We start from the raw sequence: 18223 nt of genomic DNA on the forward strand, positions 1-18223 counted from the left end.
AAAAAAAAATTTACAAAAACGCACTTTTATAAATGAAAAAGTTTTTTTTAATACTTTTAAATATTTTATGCACATAAAGCGGTGATAAATACTAACTTTTTTAAATATAAAATAATCTTTTTAATTTTAAAATGTTTGTAAACAAGTTTTTGACATTTCACAAGGCATAACATGAGTAGAGCAAAAAATAGTCAGCTGGCGTTACGCTGCCACCTGGCGTCAAGGCATATTTGATAAATCTTTGTTCACGTCACTTTCTATAAATTCGACTTTGTGGTGACAAGAAAAAAACATGTTTGATCCGGAAAAGTATGGCCTTGAGCCCAATTTTCAACTAACAAAGTTCTCAACGTTGCGAGGGTGAGGTTGTAAAATCCCCCAAGATACTTTGCTGAAGTATCTTCAGGGAACAGATATATTACAATCGAAAGACTCACAAACAAAACTAAATAACGATGACGATGATTACATAGGTAAAAAAATATGTTTATATAAGAATATCCAAATTAGACCACTCATTAAATGTATGGAACAATTGAAGATCCCAGTAACAGTATATATTTTTATAATGTTTTTTCGAGGCATAAATCAAGATCATTGAAACAGGGCAACAAAATCGAAAAAAATTTGGAGGCTTTTTAAACCACTACACAATTTTGATTTATTTTTCCAGTAGTACAAAAATGGTAAAATTTTTAAATTCTATGGATAGATTTTTTTTAATTTTTTTCTTCTAAAATTGTGATTTTTTTTTAAATGATTCTCCACATAATTTATGATAACTCAAAAACGGTTAGTCCGATATTATTGAACTAAACTTCTAAAAGTTCAAATTTACATAACCTTTAATCCGGTTATATATTGCGTTTTAATCGGCTCAGTAGTTTCGGAGTTATAATAAAAAATTTAAGCATAAAATATATTTTTTACGTGAAAATAGCAAAATTTTGTGTTTTATCGGACTAACCGTTTTTGAGTTATCATAAATTATGTGGAGAAACATCTAAAAAATTCACAATTTTAGAAAAAAAATTTAAAAAAAAATCTAACCATAGAATTAAAAAATTTTACCATTTTTGTACTTAGGTAACCATGATGCATCAAATCTATATAGTGGTTGGTGAAGCCTTTTTTTGCTGTTGACCTGTGTAATTTTTTGGTGTTTATAGCTCTCATAATTATAAGCACAAAAATTTTAAACTTTTTGCCTGCTCTCTCTTAGTTTAAGAGTTATAGGCATTTAAAGTCAATATACAGTGGTTGACAAAACAATAGAAACTTTTTCAAATATTTCATATGTAGCCCAAAATTTAAAATATTTTTTTAAAATAAAATTTTTTTTTTTAGTATTTTACTTGTATAGTTTTATTTATATAAATTAACCGAAAAACAAACAAAATAATTAATTATATTCCGAGAAAAGGGAACAAAATTAAAAATATTCACTATTTCGCTACTGACAAAACAATGGAAACTTCTGCGTAACGAAAACTTCTGTAAAACGAAAATAATATTTAAAAGAACGATGTAAAAAGCATCCTGTTTAGTTATTTTATTTTTAAATTCTGGTAATTTTTCACAATTTCTTTTTCTAAGTTTTTCGCATAATTGCTTTTTTTTCAAAGTTAACGAAAATGGCTAAATTTAACCCTCCGACGGTTGAGGAGAAGTTGCCCTTATACGAAGTACACAGGGACATTGTACATACTTCTATTATATGAAAACGCATTTTTTAAACATTTGTTTTTCTTTTGATTTATTATTAATTATTAATTATACACGTGTAATGAATGATAGAAAAAAAATTTACTTTTATATATAACATTATTAATTTTTTATGAGTTTTATATGAAAAAAGCCTAAAAAGCTATTGTTGAAATTTCAGTACAAGTACCTTTTCACACGTTCCCGAGCGGGTATACTTCCCATGGACCATCAAGGAGTAATTTCAGTTTGAAAATGAAAAAGGTCCCCGGGACCTTTTCACCTTTTCAGATTTAAACACATTTAAATCTCAATAGAAACTAAACTATTGGTCTGACCGCTTTGATTTTTTTTAAACGATTCTAGATAAAATTTTCTTGGAATACATGTGGGGGGCGGGTATACTTCCCATGGACCATCAATGAGTAAATTCAGTTTTCACCTTTTCAGATTTTAAATTTAAATCTCAATAGAAACTAAACTATTGGTCGGATTGCTTTGATTTTTTTAAACGAATCTAGATAAAATTATTATTATTATTAAACTACAGATTCTTTCCCACTGTGAATGTTTTTCATTACTGCACTCCAATCAATATGCCTTTCGTCGAAATCATAGCACAAGTTCATTACTAAGAGCTTTAACTGATAACTGTACAATGGTTTCTCTGGATATATCAAAGGCATTTGATCGAGTCAATCATAAGATTCTTATAAGAAAACATAGATAAATTTAAATTCTCTAAGTCTGCTAGTAGATTAATTTATTCTTACTTAACTGAACCATCGCAATTTGTTTCACTACTTGGTATTAATTCGAGTATTGGAACTGTTACTTCTGGGGTTCCTCAAGGCTCAGTTCTGGGTCCAATTATATTTTTAATGTATTTGAATGATTGTATTTCATTAATGGATAATGATATGTGCAAATCCTTTGTATTTGCAGATGATATTTTTCTTTTCAGCGCGGGCTTAATGGAAAATAATTTCCAGATTAGAATAAATCATCATTTAAACTTTATCATTAATTTTATAAACTCTAATGAGCTTAGTGTAAATTTAAATAAAACAAAAGCCATTCATTTTCATTTGCCAAATCATGACTTCTTAAATCCTACAATTTACATTGATTGGCTTTCTAAAAGAACATGTCTGACATTAAGAAGACTTTATTCTTTTAAAGCTTACACGCCGAAATTTGTTAGGTACCGTTTAGCATATGGCTTGTTAATGTCACAGTTTAATTACTGCCTAGAGGTCGTATCTGGTACTACGTTAGGCTTTATTGATTGTCAAAAGAGTATACTTAGACAAATTGTTAGGTATGTTTTTGATTTTAAGCTGCGTGATCATGACCGTGTTTCAGAATATATTCCCATTTTTCTTCGTTGTAATTTTACAAACTACTTCCATCTACGTAACTGGTCAACCCAATTTTCGAACATTCGTTTAAAATAAGGATCTGTCGTATTTGGAATCAATTGCCATCGGATCTTAAATTATTCTCATTTTCCATTTCTAAAAATTTTAAAAATAGAAAAAAGACTATTAAACATTTAAATAACCATAAACCTATACGTGGAAGATACATTTTAATAAATAATTTATTTCCTGGTGAATAAAAAAACAAAAAAAAAACTAATGCTTAATAATGACTGAGTGCAGTGCATGCAAGTCAGTAATAAGAGGAGAAACGGGAATAAGATGCAATGGTGTATGCGAAAAAATATATCACTTCACCAAGAAATGCTCGGGTATAGATCAATATTCTATCGGGGTGCTGGAATCCAATAACTTTGTACGTTTTATTTGTGAGGATTGCATGCAGTATATAAGAAATTTTGATCTTGTTTTGGGTGAAATTCAAGATGGTGTAAGAATAAATAAACAAAACTTAAAAGAATATAAAAGGGAATTTGAAACATCACTGAGACAAAATGAAAATGAAATCAAACAATTACTGCAGGCAATAGAAAAACGATATGAAGAAAGACTTAAAATAATTGATAATACACAAAAAGCTTGCGAAAAAAACGTATATGAAATTAAAAAACTCTACGGTACTATAAAAGACAATGAAAACAAAAGCCAAGAAATGTGTAACAATGTAGAACAAACAAATCTAAGGATGTGTAACGAAATAAAAAAGGTGATAAAAGAAACAAATGTCAAACAAAATAAGTTATCATTCTCTGACGCATTGAAAAGCAACATGGCATTGCCAGAAGTAAAAAATCAAGAACCTTTAATAATTAAACCAAAAGAAAAACAAAAAATTGAAAAAACGAAAGACGAGTTAAATAAAAAAGTAGATCCGGTAAATTTTAAAATAAACATTGAAAATAGGAAAAATGGTACATTAGTGATACAAAGTGAAAATATAGATGAAAGAGAAAAAATAAAAACCGCGATTGAAACCAAAATGAGTGAAAGTTATGACATAAAAGTCCCAAATGAGATCGAAATGTCTATTGTCTTAACTGATATGAGTTTTAAATACGAAGATAGAGATCTGATTGAAAAATTAAAAAAACAAAATCAGATTTTGGAAAACAGCAAGATTGAACTAATTAAAGTGTGAAATTAAGAGAAATAATAGAACCATATTTAACGCAAAATTAAAAATTGTATCGGCTCAAAAGCTCAACGTCGGATGGGAGAAATGTAGAGTTTTTGATGGAACAGAAATAATACAATGTTTTAAATGCAAGGGTTTCAATCATAAATCTGTGGACTGTAAAAATGATGAAGTATGTTTTAGATGTAATGGAAACCATAAAACAAAGGAATGTAATAAAGAATATATAAATAAATGCATTAACTGTATCAGAAGTAATAAGAGGCTGAATTTGGGACTTGACGAGAATCATGCAACCATAAGTAAAGAATGTCCGGTGTACCAAAATAAATTAAAGTTAAAAAAGAGAAGAATGGGATTAATGGATTAACAATTAAAGAGTATACATGGAATTTACACTAACATACAAGGTCTAACTAACAACTTTAATCAGTTGGAAGCAATTGCAAATACGGATAAACTAGATTTTATTATATTAACGGAAACTCATTTAACAGAAAGAGTATATGAAGATGAAATACAATTAGAAGGATATCATGCAAATACGGATAAACTAGATGTTATTATATTAACGGAAACTCATTTAACAGAAAGAGTATATGAAGATGAAATACAATTAGAAGGATATCATCAATTTGCAACATTGTCAAACTCTACGAGAACAGGTGGATTAATCATATATTTCAATAAAGAATGGCAATTGAACTTATTACAAGAAAGGGTGTGTGATTTGAAATACTGGATAAGAGCATACACTGTTAAATACAAGAAAATCTCAATGATAACAGCTGCTATATATAGATCACCTAGCAGTCAAGATTCAGAATTTTACGAAGTATTCGAGGAAACAATGGAAGAACTTAGTGAAAAAACAACGGATATAATTGTTGCAGGAGATTTTAATATTGATTGGGCCAAAGAAAGTGCATATAAGAAGAAGTTAGAACAGATCTTTAATGATAATGGATTAAAGCAAGTGATAATAGAATATACAAGAATAACACGTAATTCAAGAACAATAATTGACTATGTTATAACCAGGGAAACCGGAAATATGCTCTAAAAAAAGCGTTTTAAGCGCTTTAAATATGCAGTAAAAACTTTAAAATATGCCCTTAAAATTTAAAAAATATGCTCTTAAAAAAACAAACTTTTCATAATTTTTAACCAAAAAATATACTTTTATTTAAAAAAATCAATACAATTCATTTCTAAAAAGGTAAAGTAACATAAAATAAACAAAAATAACATGAACTAAAACAAGTGTAACAAAAAATAAATACATACAACATAAAAACAATAAGCTATGAAAAGGCCTCGAGACGTATTTTTTGATGATATTTTATATAAATATAAAGTCACTTCTTCAATTAGGGTTATTATTGCAATAAATTACAAAATATTGACTTAAATTTTCAAATGAAAATCGTTGTCTATTGGATCTGAAAACATTTTTTCATTTCTTTAACACTTAGAACGGTTAAGTTTGAATTAGAACTAAAATTTGATATTTAGATAGCGCTATTATTAAAATAGTGCTTATTTTATATTAAAAAAAAGCCATCTATTTTTCAATTTTGAATTTTAAACAAAGGAGTAAAAACCTGCAACACAACAGCGAACAATAAGTGAGACAAAATTTGTTTTAGATAAAGTCAAAATATGCTATTAAACATTAAAATATGCTCTAAAAACTCAAAAATATGACATAAATATACTCTTAAAACAAATATATGCAAAAATATGCATTTAAGGGTAAAATATGCAAAAATATGCACTAACAAATCGATGCCAAAATTCTTAAATAGTTCTGAAACGTGTAAATATCTTATCAATGTGCTCATTAGACTCACCAGAAAAAACATGCATTTGCATATTTTGGTTTCCCTGGTTATAACAAATAAAATAAATATGAAAGTAAATAATAGTAAAAAAAATAAAATATCTGATCACGAAATAATTGAAATTTCAATAAACGATGAGAAAAGAAAACATTCAAATAAAAAAGAAATAGAGTTTTTTAAATACAACAAAAATAGATTTCAAAGAGAAGTTAATGAAATAAATTATGATGAAAGCCAAGATCTGAACAATAATGTAAATATTTCTAATGAAACTATTGAAAACGCAATAAAAAGACTATCAGTAAAGAAGACAGTAAATGAGAATAGTTTAAAAACACATATGCAGCATGGAATAACTACAAAATGGAAAGAAACATATATAAAATAAAGCTTGAAAATGAAATGAATTGAAATGAAAATATAAGCAAAACCAAAGATCAAAAAGAAATGTGGAAAAACATTAAAGACTTAGTCCTAAAGAAAAATCGATCTGTGATACAATCTGTGATATTTAATAATATAGAATATAATAACAATTGTGATATAGCGAACCAGTTTAACGAATATTTTGTGAACAGTATTAAGGAAATTAGAGATAATATAGAAAATGTGCAATATTTAAATGAAATACCTGTGATAAATGTTAAATTTCGAGCAATATCAAACATAGAACTTAAAAATATGTGTAAAAGCCTAAAAAAGAAACCAGATTTTAAAAATTTAAATATTCATATTATCTTAGATAATTCGAATTTAATTGGAGATGTTGTACTGAAAATAGAAAATACATCGTTGGAAACAGGAATTTTTCCAGAAAATTGGAAAACATCAATGGTAACACCAATTGAAAAGGTGGCAAAAACAAATAAATGTGAAGAATTTCGTCCGATAAATGCATTAAAACTATGTGAAAAAATTCTGGAAAAAACTGTTAAGATACAACTAGAAGATTACTTAGAAAAAAATAATATATTATCAAAATATCAATCCGGGTTTAGAAGAAGTTTTTCGTGTGAAACATCAGTGAATTATGTTATAAATAGATGGAAAAATGTTAACAAAAACCACAAAATTATGTCAATTTTTATCGATTTTAAAAGAGCTTTTGAGACTATAGATAGAAACATTCTATTGCTAAAACTTTACAAATACGGAATAGAAGATAAAGAACTGAGTTGGTTTGAATCATATTTAACCAACAGAAAGCAAATAACGAAAGTAAACAATATTAAATCGAACGAAATAAATAATGAATATGGGGTTCCACAGGGATCGATCCTAGGAGCACTACTATTTATTATTTACATAAATGATATGCCAAACGTACTTAACAGATGTGAAATAGTGCTATACGCGGACGATACTCTAATTTTTAATGAATCCGAAATTGAAATACAAAGCCAAAACGATCTAATTCAAGACATATTAAATATAAACACCTGGTTGAAAATGAATAAATTAAAACTAAACGAAAATAAGACGAAAATAATGGAAATAAACATGAACAGTAATACAATTTTTAAAATTAATGATAAAATAATAGAGAAAGTGGATAAGATGAAATACTTAGGTTTTATAATAGATAAAAACATGAACTTAAAAGATCATATAGAATATATTTGCAAAAAGATTGGAAAAAAGATTGGTTTTTTTTAGCAGAATAAGAAGCAAAATATCGACAATAACTGCTATAAATGTATATAATACAATAATCAAACCACATTTTGAATTCGGTTCAACAATCTTATACACATGATGCACAAATACACAAATAGAGAGACTGCAGAAACTACAAAATAAAGCTATGAGAGCTATAATTAAATGCAATAGGTTTACACCAATTCAATTTATGCTAGAAACACTAAAATGGCTAAACATCAGACAAAGACTCCAACTAAATACATTGGCCCATAATCATAGTCATACACTAAAGTCGGTTCTTTTTAGAAACAACTTTAAAATAAAAACCTGCTTTTAATTATTTTGCAACTATAGTCAAAATTAAAGTGTGTTTTAAATTGAACCGACTTTAACTGGGTGCCACCTCAAATGTAGAAAATGTTTTCATACAATATACAAAAAAATATAGACAATTGGCACCACTGAACAGCTGACATAGAAAATTAAAAAAAAAAAAGTAAACAATAAAAGTAACAGCGAAATCTAAAGAAAAAAAGCTAATTGTGGTGGAAAAATGGAAAAGTAAGATTAATATCATAATTAGGATATTTTGGTTGTAATTTTATTGATAACTGTTCAATAATTGCAAAATCTCTGCCAATATCTTGTAATATAAACATTTTTGACTTTTTGTCGAACTTTTTTACTTGGTGAAGAACATCTGATGCTGTTGTTAAATGAGTTAAAAACAGCTTCAGCTAGTTTTATATTTACAGTCGACTTTAACGTCAAAAGTATATTTTATCTTGTCTATGATAGACCTAAAGTCCACTCTTAAGTAAAGACGACTTTATTTCTCTTAAAATATACTTTATTTCTGACTATGATTATGGGCCATTAACTTTTATATATAAAATGAAGATAGGAAGTGCTCCAGGATATTTAACAGAGCAACTAACATATGTCAACGAAGTACAACCATACAATCTGCGAAATGCCAGCGATTTTAGGATACATAAAGCCACAAATAATGCCATGAAGAGATGTCTATTCTACAAAGGATTACAGTTATTCAACTTATTACCAAGTGATGTAAAAAATGAACGAAACATTAATATATATATTAACTCAAGATTTGAAATTTTTGAATTTTTTTGCAAAATCAAAAACTTTGTTGACTTTTTTTAAAAAAATGGACCCATTTTTTAATTTTTTTTTTTGCTCAGAAGAAAGCTTATGTGTTTTCCTTTAACACCCTTTTTGTCGCTTAGTGGGATGCGAGTGGGATATCTATAAAAAAAATGTTTTGTAACTCAAGACATACAATTTTTTACTTTTTTTTGAAAAATCAAAAACCTTTTTGACTTTTTTTTTTCCAAAATGGACTCTTTTTTTATTAATTTTTTTTTCTCAAAAGAAAGCTTAGGTCTTTTCCTTTAAAACCTTTTTGGTCGCTTAGTGGGATGCGAGTGGGATATCTATCAAAATAAATGTTTTGTAACTCAAGACAAAGGTTTTTAAATTTGCACTATTTTAATTTTTTTCATATTTGTGTGTAAACCTTAAAAATTAAACTTACGCAGAGAAACTAGACACATTAGCCTTTCCGATGGTATGTAACATACCCAACTAAAATTTCATAGCCTCGATACTGTAATACCCATAATATGTTAACCTCAGGAATAAAAATCACTTTTTTCTATGGAAATGTTGAATAATTTAATTTTGTTATTTATTTGTAATAATAATTAATTAATTTTCTACTGTAAATTTTGATTTTAGATAATTTAGTATTATCTTCTGGTACTCATAAACTGCAACGGTGTCATGTTTTAAATCGTCGGATATGATTGCCATACTTTTGTGTTCCAGGTTTTCTTCTTTCATGTAGTAAATAACTACTGTGAATATAGTTGCTTGGTCGTTATTGAAGTGGAATGCTTGTATGGAATCCTGAAGAACATATTTATAGTTCTCTGCGAAATCAAATGAAATAATGAATTCACCAGACTTCAAATGTGTTTTCAAGTCCTTGAAGAATGACCACTGCTCTTTGACTAAAAAGTCATGGGTTCTCAAATTTAGCAATCCTCTACACAGTTCTTCCACAAAATCATCCACATTTAAAATTATGGTTTTCAGTGTGCATCTTTCAGTCTGAAGCCAAGATTCAAATTTTAACTCCTCAATACATTCTCGATCAAAAGAGTTGATTAAATTTTCTTTGATGGATGTGGTTTCCGGGCAATTCGAACATTCACCTAAGTGGCAAGAAGTTGTAGCATTAGGGCACATAGTCAATTTAAGGCAATCGCGGTAATGGTGTAAATCTTCTGATGAATCATATTTTAAGTAATTTAAGTTGATTTCCTTCAACATCAATTTAACATTTTCATGGTAAATACAAACACATACTGTGTGAGTTCCGCTGCTTCCTGCCAAAACGCAATGTTTTGGCCTCAGTTGTGTAAATTTTGTGAATCCAATTTTGACATCCTCGTATTCAGATTGAAATGTTGCGAATAATTCATTCAGGTTACAGAGAACCATTCTCTTCTGCATTTGAACATTCTTGCCATCGATTCGTACAGACATCCAGTCTTTCATCCCTGGCATCAGGCGACTCATATCATCTCGCTGATAAAACTGAGTTATTAGAGATTTAGTATCGCACTCCAAAGTTTTTCCCTTCTTTTTGTTTGGGAGTGTGAGAATCCCATGCTCAGCAACCAATTGTTTAGCAATTCTTGCTTTTCGTTGAGACGTTCCAAACTCAGTCATTGTTTTTGCAGAACTCCATGTTCTTGGAGCAAGCGTGAGAAGTTGAATTCTTTCAGCTTCACTCTGTGACGTTTTGTATTTCTCTTTTATTTGTTCAAGAACTTCTACTGCATCCTTATGGTATTGGTTTTGACACTCATTCGTTGAATTTGAAAAGTTAGAATAACCATCATCATCAACAGTTCTGTCTTCATTCTCGGAATTACTTTTGTCTTCATCTGGAATAACTTCAACGCAAGGCTCATTACTATTCAAATTCGGTAATTCGTTCAACTTTCCGAGCTCTTTCCTGCATGATCCACAAATTTTCAATCGTTTTGACAGCGTAGGGAATTTTTTTAATAAGCCGTCGGAAATATTTCGCATATCTGATGATCTGTGCTTCATTTTGTTAAAGGGATTAAAACAAAAAGACGAATAAATTTCATTTTCAACCTTAGGCTTTTTAGAAGTCGTAGACATTTTGAATTTTGTAAGTATTTATGTAAATAACACACGTCTTAACTTTAACGCTGTTTCTAAAAAACTGATTTCCGTGTGTCTTCAGAATGACAATAAATAGTTTTTTTAAGATCATATAGGTAGTACGTTTTAATGAATGAGTCTAAAATCTTTTATTAGGGTCAAGAAGGGCTTATATACTAAAGTACCTAGTTTAACCAAATGTTACAAATAATAATAAAAATAAACCACCATATAAATAACCTACCTGTCAACTTCTACCTCTCCACCCACTTCTTAAAGTCAAATGTCATAAAATAATAAATAAACTGGTACTTCGGAGAAGGGCCATAAAATATTTCCACTTGATTCCAAAAATTTGTTTCTGGGGCACCTGATATTTTAACAATGAAAATCACGTGCGCTGAAAACTACCTCTAGGATTGACTAAAAAAGCCGCAAGATACAAAACTCAGACAAATTTTGGGGGTGGAAAATTAATAGCGGTCGGCCTCATATTGCACCCCTCCAGTTGCTATTATCGGTCAGTTGTTGTGGTTTTTATTTTTAAGGTTTTAGAAACACTTACACACAAATATGAAAAAAATCAATTTAAAAACATTTGTCTTGAGTTACAAAACATTTATTTTGATAGATATCCCACTCGCATCCCACTAAGCGACCAAAAAGGTTTTAAAGGAAAAGACCTAAGCTTTCTTTTGAGAAAAAAAATTAAATAAAAATTAATAAAAAAAGAGTCCATTTTGGAAAAAAAAAGTCAAAAAGGTTTTTGATTTTTCAAAAAAAAAGTAAAAAATTGTATGTCTTGAGTTACAAAACATTTTTGTTATAGATATCCCACTCGCATCCCACTAAGCGACAAAAAGGGTGTTAAAGGAAAACACATAAGCTTTCTTCTGAGCAAAAAAAAAAAATTAAAAAATGGGTCCATTTTTTTAAAAAAAGTCAACAAAGTTTTTGATTTTGCAAAAAAATTCAAAAATTTTAAATCTTGAGTTACAAAATATTTTTTTGATAGATATCCCACTCGCATCCCACTAAGCGACCATATAAGTCGCTTAGGAAAAGACCTAAGCTTTCTTAAAAAAAATAAAAAAAAAAATAAAAAGGGCCCATTTTGAAAAAAAAGTCAAAAATATTTTTGATTTAAAAAAAAAAATCAAAAATATTTTATTAAATTTTTTTAATTTTTTTTTCGAAAGATTGCATAAATAGCTATCTAAACTATTTGGGACACATTTTGCTAAGAACAATAGGTAATAAGTTATATGGATAAAAAAAAACACCTGTTTGGCCAAAATGTCAAATTTTGACCTCCTATAACTCAGAGAGTTCTTGACCGATCTTGTTGAAAAATGGTGTCCGAATTACTATCCAATAGAACTAACATTGGTGCAAATTTCACCGCGATCGGAAGACATCGATTTCAAAAGTTGGTTCACTTGACGTGAAATGCCCCATATTTAAAAGAAATTGTGTATTTTTTGTGAAAAATAATGTATATATGTTATATAGTTATAAGATAAAGTATTTAAAATACTACTAAATAAATAATAATAATAAATAAAATAAAAATTAATCTAACAATAAATGTATAATTGGCCACGAAGGCTTTTATGTATTGAAATCAATAAAAATAAAATAAATAAAATAAAATTTCCATGGAATATATATGGGGCGGGTATACTTCCCATGGACCATCAAGGAGTAATTTCAGTTTGAAAATGTAAAAGGGACCTTCTCACCCGCCGGAGGGTTAAGATTTGTGAAGACTTAAAAAATAAAATAATTAACGATTTTAAAGCTGGTTTAAAACAAAAAAGTATCTGCGACAAATTTTCAATAAATAAATCAGCAGTTTCAAAAATTATAAAGAAATTTCGTGAGACCGGTTCTGTAAAAACTCAACATTTAGGTGGAAGATTTCGTAAGACTACTTCTAGACAAGATAATTTAATAGCGAGAGAGTTCAAGAAATTCCCAAAAATAACTCCTCGAGAGGTTGTTAATAGCCAAAAATTAGAAATAAGTACCCGAACAGTTAGTAGCATGGCAAATGAGGCTGGTCTTGGTTGCTATCGTTCTGTGAAAAAAACACTCATTTCTAAAAAGAACCGTTCTGCTCGTCTACAATTTGCCAGGGATCATTTAAACTGGTCGATACAGAAATGGAATACTGGCCTCTTTTCCGACGAATCCAAATACTATTTAAGAGGCAGTGATGGGAGAATATTTGTAAGACGATCAAAGGGAAAAAGATTAGATCCAAAGTACACAAATAAGACTGTAAAGTTTGGCGGTGGCAATATTATTGTATGGGGATGTTTTTCAGGGCAAGGTATGGGTCCAATTCATATTATAAAAGATACAGAACCATATTAAACGATGTTATGTATCCATACGCTGATGAAAATATGCCCCTAGTTTGGAGATTCCAACACGACAACGACCCGAAACACACCTCTAGGGTTGTAACCGAGTGGTTACAATCCAACGTGTTTTGAAGTGGCCTGCCCAATCGCCAGATCACAATCCCATAGAAAATCAATGGGAAATTGTAGATCGTAAAATAAAGACCCAAAATTACACCAGGAAGGAAGATTTATCGGAGGCGGTTATAATTGAATGGCAAAATATTTCAAAGGAGACCATTGAGTCTTTAATTGGTTCAATGCATCGATGTGTAGCAGTTATAAAAAATAAGGGATACCCAACAAAATATTGAGTAATTGCGAAGTTTAGACCATAATTGTTAAAATAATACCTAAGTTTCCATTGTTTTGTCAATGCCGTAATAAAGAAATCTTTTAATTTTGTTTTCTCATTTTTAGAATTTAATTAATTATGTCCTTTGTTTTTTGTTAAATTAAAATTTTTTTAAAAAATTATTTCAGATTTTAGGCCACTAATGAAATATTTGGAAAAGTTTCCATTGTTTTGTCAACCACTGTATATAATAGTAAATTTCTAATATAGGTATTTGGAAAATAATCTGATCATTATGGGTATCATTGAATAGTGCTTCAAAATACCTTTAATGTGAAATATAATATGGAAATGTTGATTAATATTGTGAATCGAAAATTTCTTTTTGAATTTATATGACAGTATGTACTTCAGAAAATGTTGATATACAGAAAAAGTGATTCTAGCGAAGCCGGTGATCGATACACCCCAGAGTTTAAAGTCCCTTCGCCCGGCTGTTGCGGGGATCCTGATTTGTTCCTGTAGTGACTACTTTTATATCAACAAAAAGTTATTATTTTGATTTGAGCCTTTATTCAAGTTAAAAATAATCAAATTGTTTTATTTAAATTTGGTTGTATTTTGTGTTGATACTGTTTTGTTGATAAAATTTGTTTTACTTTATGATTTTAATTCGAAAAAATTTTTCACTTTTTTCAGTCAAAAAATAGATATTTTTTTTCAATAATTGGAACTATTTAAGAGAAATCCAATGTAAAGGCTTCATTAGTCTTTACTTTCCGTTGCTGTTGAGTTCTGTTCCGTTCTGGATTTTACTTATGGCAGTTAGTTGTTCTGTGACAAAATATATATTTTTTCTTTTCTTTTAACACATAATTCCTCTTTAAAACACATTAACTTACCTGGCATTCTCTTTGATATTTTCGAACAGACGGCTCATTATTTTTTTCTCCAAATTTCTATTAAATTTCAATAACAAAAAAGACTAATTCTGCCTTAAATATATTTGCAAATGGAATTTGCTTACTATGATGTATTCGGATTTTCAAATTCTCCTAAAACGTAACCACAAACAGTTTTAAACCTCTACTGAACATTTTGAGTTAATATCATCTTATTGATTAAGTGCGATATGTATGTATCTATACAAAGCTGTTTAAATTCACATTTCTCTCTATTCACTTGTGGCGTTCGGTTGATTTTTAAGAGAAAGAAAAAAAAAATAAAAAAGCGTGTTAGTGTTTATAGTTACTTTTTACTGTGGAATTTTCCTACAAAATAAAAAAGATCTGTAATTTCGATTTGAATTGGTGTTTATTTTCCCAATTTTTACGTGATTATTAATATCTTAGTTGCGTGTTAAAAAAAGCGTCCCCTGTTGCTCACACATCATCACAGCTGGATTTCGAAAATTTCTTTCAATCCAATTTGATTACTGATTTTAGAAAGTCGCGTGGTAATGTGAAGAGGACAAATTCTAATCCTGATGTCTCGGCACCTTTGGCCAAGAACAACAAGGCAACCTCATTAAAATCGTCAATTCCATCTGATCTCAGTTCATCCCTGACGGATTTAGATGACACTGTACCTCAGTTTTTGAGTAATTTGAGATCTGAAATGGCGGCTTCAAGATGCGCTGGAATGGATGTAGTTCCGGATGTATGTAATGAAGTTGAGGTTGTACCCAATCTGGGGTATCTCAGGGTGACACTGAGGGTGATTTTTTAGTTTTGGTTGATTCCTCTAATGCTGACCCTGGCAATGAGAAGATTCGTAATTCTCTCTTTCTATATCAGAAGATTAGGAAGGTAAAAGTTAATGGCATTCGTCTTATCACTCCTGTAGGTAGAACTTTGTATCGCATTAAGTTTGATTCTGTTGCTAATGCTAATGAATTTGTTGGTAAGGATTTGAGTCAGATTGGTTTGAAGGCTTTTATTCCAGATACCTTTATTTATTCTTATTGGGTGATTTATGGCATTTGGAGTTGTCGGAAGATTATATTTGTGAGTTTGCAACTTCTGACGTTGATATTGTGTCGCTAAGAGGTTTGCTAAAATGGATAAGGACAGTTATAAGGAAACGCCAACGTACTCTGTGAAGATTGGTTTTCGCTCAGGCAACATTCCGGAGGACATTATTTTGGATTTTTCTCATATTAAAGTTAATATTTACTTTCCCCCACTCAGACAATGTCACAATTGTGGTCACACATCTAATGGTTGTCGTTCCAAGAAGAGATGTTTGAATTGTTCTAATCAAATTTGTGATGGCAATTGCATTAAGAAGTGTCTTTTGTGTGGAGGTCTATCTCATTCTAGGAGGATGATATTTTAAAAATTATGACCATTAAACGCCTCTCTAGAACTGAGGTGATAAAATCATATTCGACTAATCAGTATGATATATTTAATGAATATGTCTACTGTGAAGGATATTGATCAGGAAGTTAATAGGATTCTTACCAGACGGAGGTATAATCGTGTAGTGTATGCGAAGCCTCCACCCCCTAGGCATGTACCTAATTATGTACCTCTTCAACCTGTTGATACTGACCCTTCTATGCCGGTGATTTAGAGGGAGAATAAAGCTAAGGTTTCTGATTTTGAGAAAATCTTTGCTGAATTCTCCTCTGTTGTTAAGGATTTCTTTACCAAGGAGGGCAGTGGTTCCCACCTTCGTGTACTTAATGATTTCAACAATAAAATATCTAATGCTCTTTCTGATTTACTTACATCTGGTGATCCATCGTCATCTCTTTCTAATTAATAATGAAGATTTTACAGCACAATGTCCAGAGTTTAAGATCAAACAAGCCTTCCATTGAGTTTTACATCAACAATTATAACGTTGATGTTTGTTTATTTTCTGAGATTTTTAAAGTTGACGATTCAGATCCCAACTAAACTTTTGAATTACAATATTTTTTCCAAAACTCGTCCTGATAATTATGGCGGTTGTGCTATATGCATCAGGAAATCTATACGTGCCAGAAGGATTGGTTTTTCAACCAATCTGGATATGATTATTGTAAAAACCCTTAATTTGGACCAAAACTTTACTTGTGCAGCTGAATTGTCCCGTTTATTGTATTTTCTTGAGGGCATGCGCAATGTTATAATGGGAGGAGATTTCAATGCTCGTCATTCCCTTTGGGGTGACAGGCTGGACTCTTCCCGAGGATGTTGTTTTAGAGACATTTTCAGTCGATCAGATTTTGTATGTTTGAATGATGGTTCCATCACTTTTCTTCCTCATTTAGATAGCGACAGAGGGACTGTTTTAGATTTGACCTTTGCTAGACTATCTTCTCTATCAGTCCAATGGCGAACTTCCCATCACATCGTCCCATGTGGTCTGGCGGTTCCCATCATTTTCTTATTATCATTGAGATTGGTGCTGTTGCGGTTTCACCGACCAAATTTCTTTCTAAACGCAGACTCTTGCAGAATCTGTCGACAATAGAACTGGAACCAGATATGGATTGTATTATGAACTCCCTTAGGAATGAAATTTCTAATGCAACATTCAAGTCCGGTAAATTTGTGCCCAAGGCTTGGTGGAATGGTGGTCTTTCATGTCTCTTCAGTAACCATATTGCAGCAAGGAGTAAGGCTCTTAAGTATCCAACACAGGATAATCTGGAGGATTCTGTAAATGCTTCGGAAGCCTGGAAATTGGCGGCTCGGAAAGCTAGAAGTAATGATTACAAAAAAAGAATAGAGGAAGTGAATAATCAACCAAATACTGCTGCTGCATTTCGTTTTGTCATTTCTCATTTAAGGAGTTCACCGGTGTTCTTGACTCAAGGAAGCGAGCCTCTGCGGGGGGTATGGATCGAGTCACTGTTGCATCTAAGGAGTCTCTTTTACACGTTTTCAATAATTTGTTTCTTGATTGTACTTTGCATCCACATTGGAGGAAGATTAAGGTTGTTCCCATTCCCAAGATGCATGTTTCACTAGATGATTTTAGGAACTTTAGGCCGATTGCTCTCATCTCAGTTTTATTGAAGTTGTTGAATATGATGGTAAAGAAAAGGTTGACTACGGCTGTCGATGCTTTGGGAGTCTTACCCGCTCGTTCCTTTGCTTACAGAGGGAGAATGTCGACGACAACGTGTTTGAATGAGTTTCTTTTCAGGGTGTCATATCTCAAGTCAACGGGTTTGAGAGTTGTGTTGGCATCTATCGATATCAGCAGTGCCTACGACTGTGTGAATATTTCCATACTAAGAAACATTCTACTCAGTCAGGCTATTTCGTTGGATTTGATTGATTGGATATCATGTTTTCTCTCTGAAAGGGAGCTGTGTATGGGTAACATGTCCGTCAGTGTTTTTAATGGACTTCCTCAGGGAAGTTGCCTCAGTCCGATACTTTTTAACCTATACACTGCTGGTATTCACTCTCTTGAGAATGATATGACCCTGATTTTTCAGTATGCGGATGATTTTCTGATTGGTTGGTTGGTTTACGTGGTAGTTCACTACGTGCGAACAATCAAGTAGAGTCGAAGGGACCCCGTTT

The 18223-nt window shown here is 30.6% G+C and overlaps 1 protein-coding gene across 1 annotated transcript in view; it reads left to right on the forward strand.

The window, feature by feature from the left end:
- Positions 1-242: 242 nt before the first annotated feature.
- Positions 243-18223, forward strand: part of Sps2 (Selenophosphate synthetase 2) — a 58127-nt gene continuing 40146 nt past the window's right edge. Inside the window, exon 1 of the mRNA XM_065499494.1 lies at positions 243-473. Coding sequence (XP_065355566.1) covers positions 293-473 — 181 coding nt within the window. The 5' untranslated portion in view covers positions 243-292. The remainder of the gene's footprint in view (positions 474-18223) is intronic.

The sequence above is a fragment of the Calliphora vicina genome, chromosome 2, assembly GCF_958450345.1.
Source record: "Calliphora vicina chromosome 2, idCalVici1.1, whole genome shotgun sequence".
Taxonomy (NCBI): Eukaryota; Metazoa; Arthropoda; class Insecta; order Diptera; family Calliphoridae; genus Calliphora; species Calliphora vicina.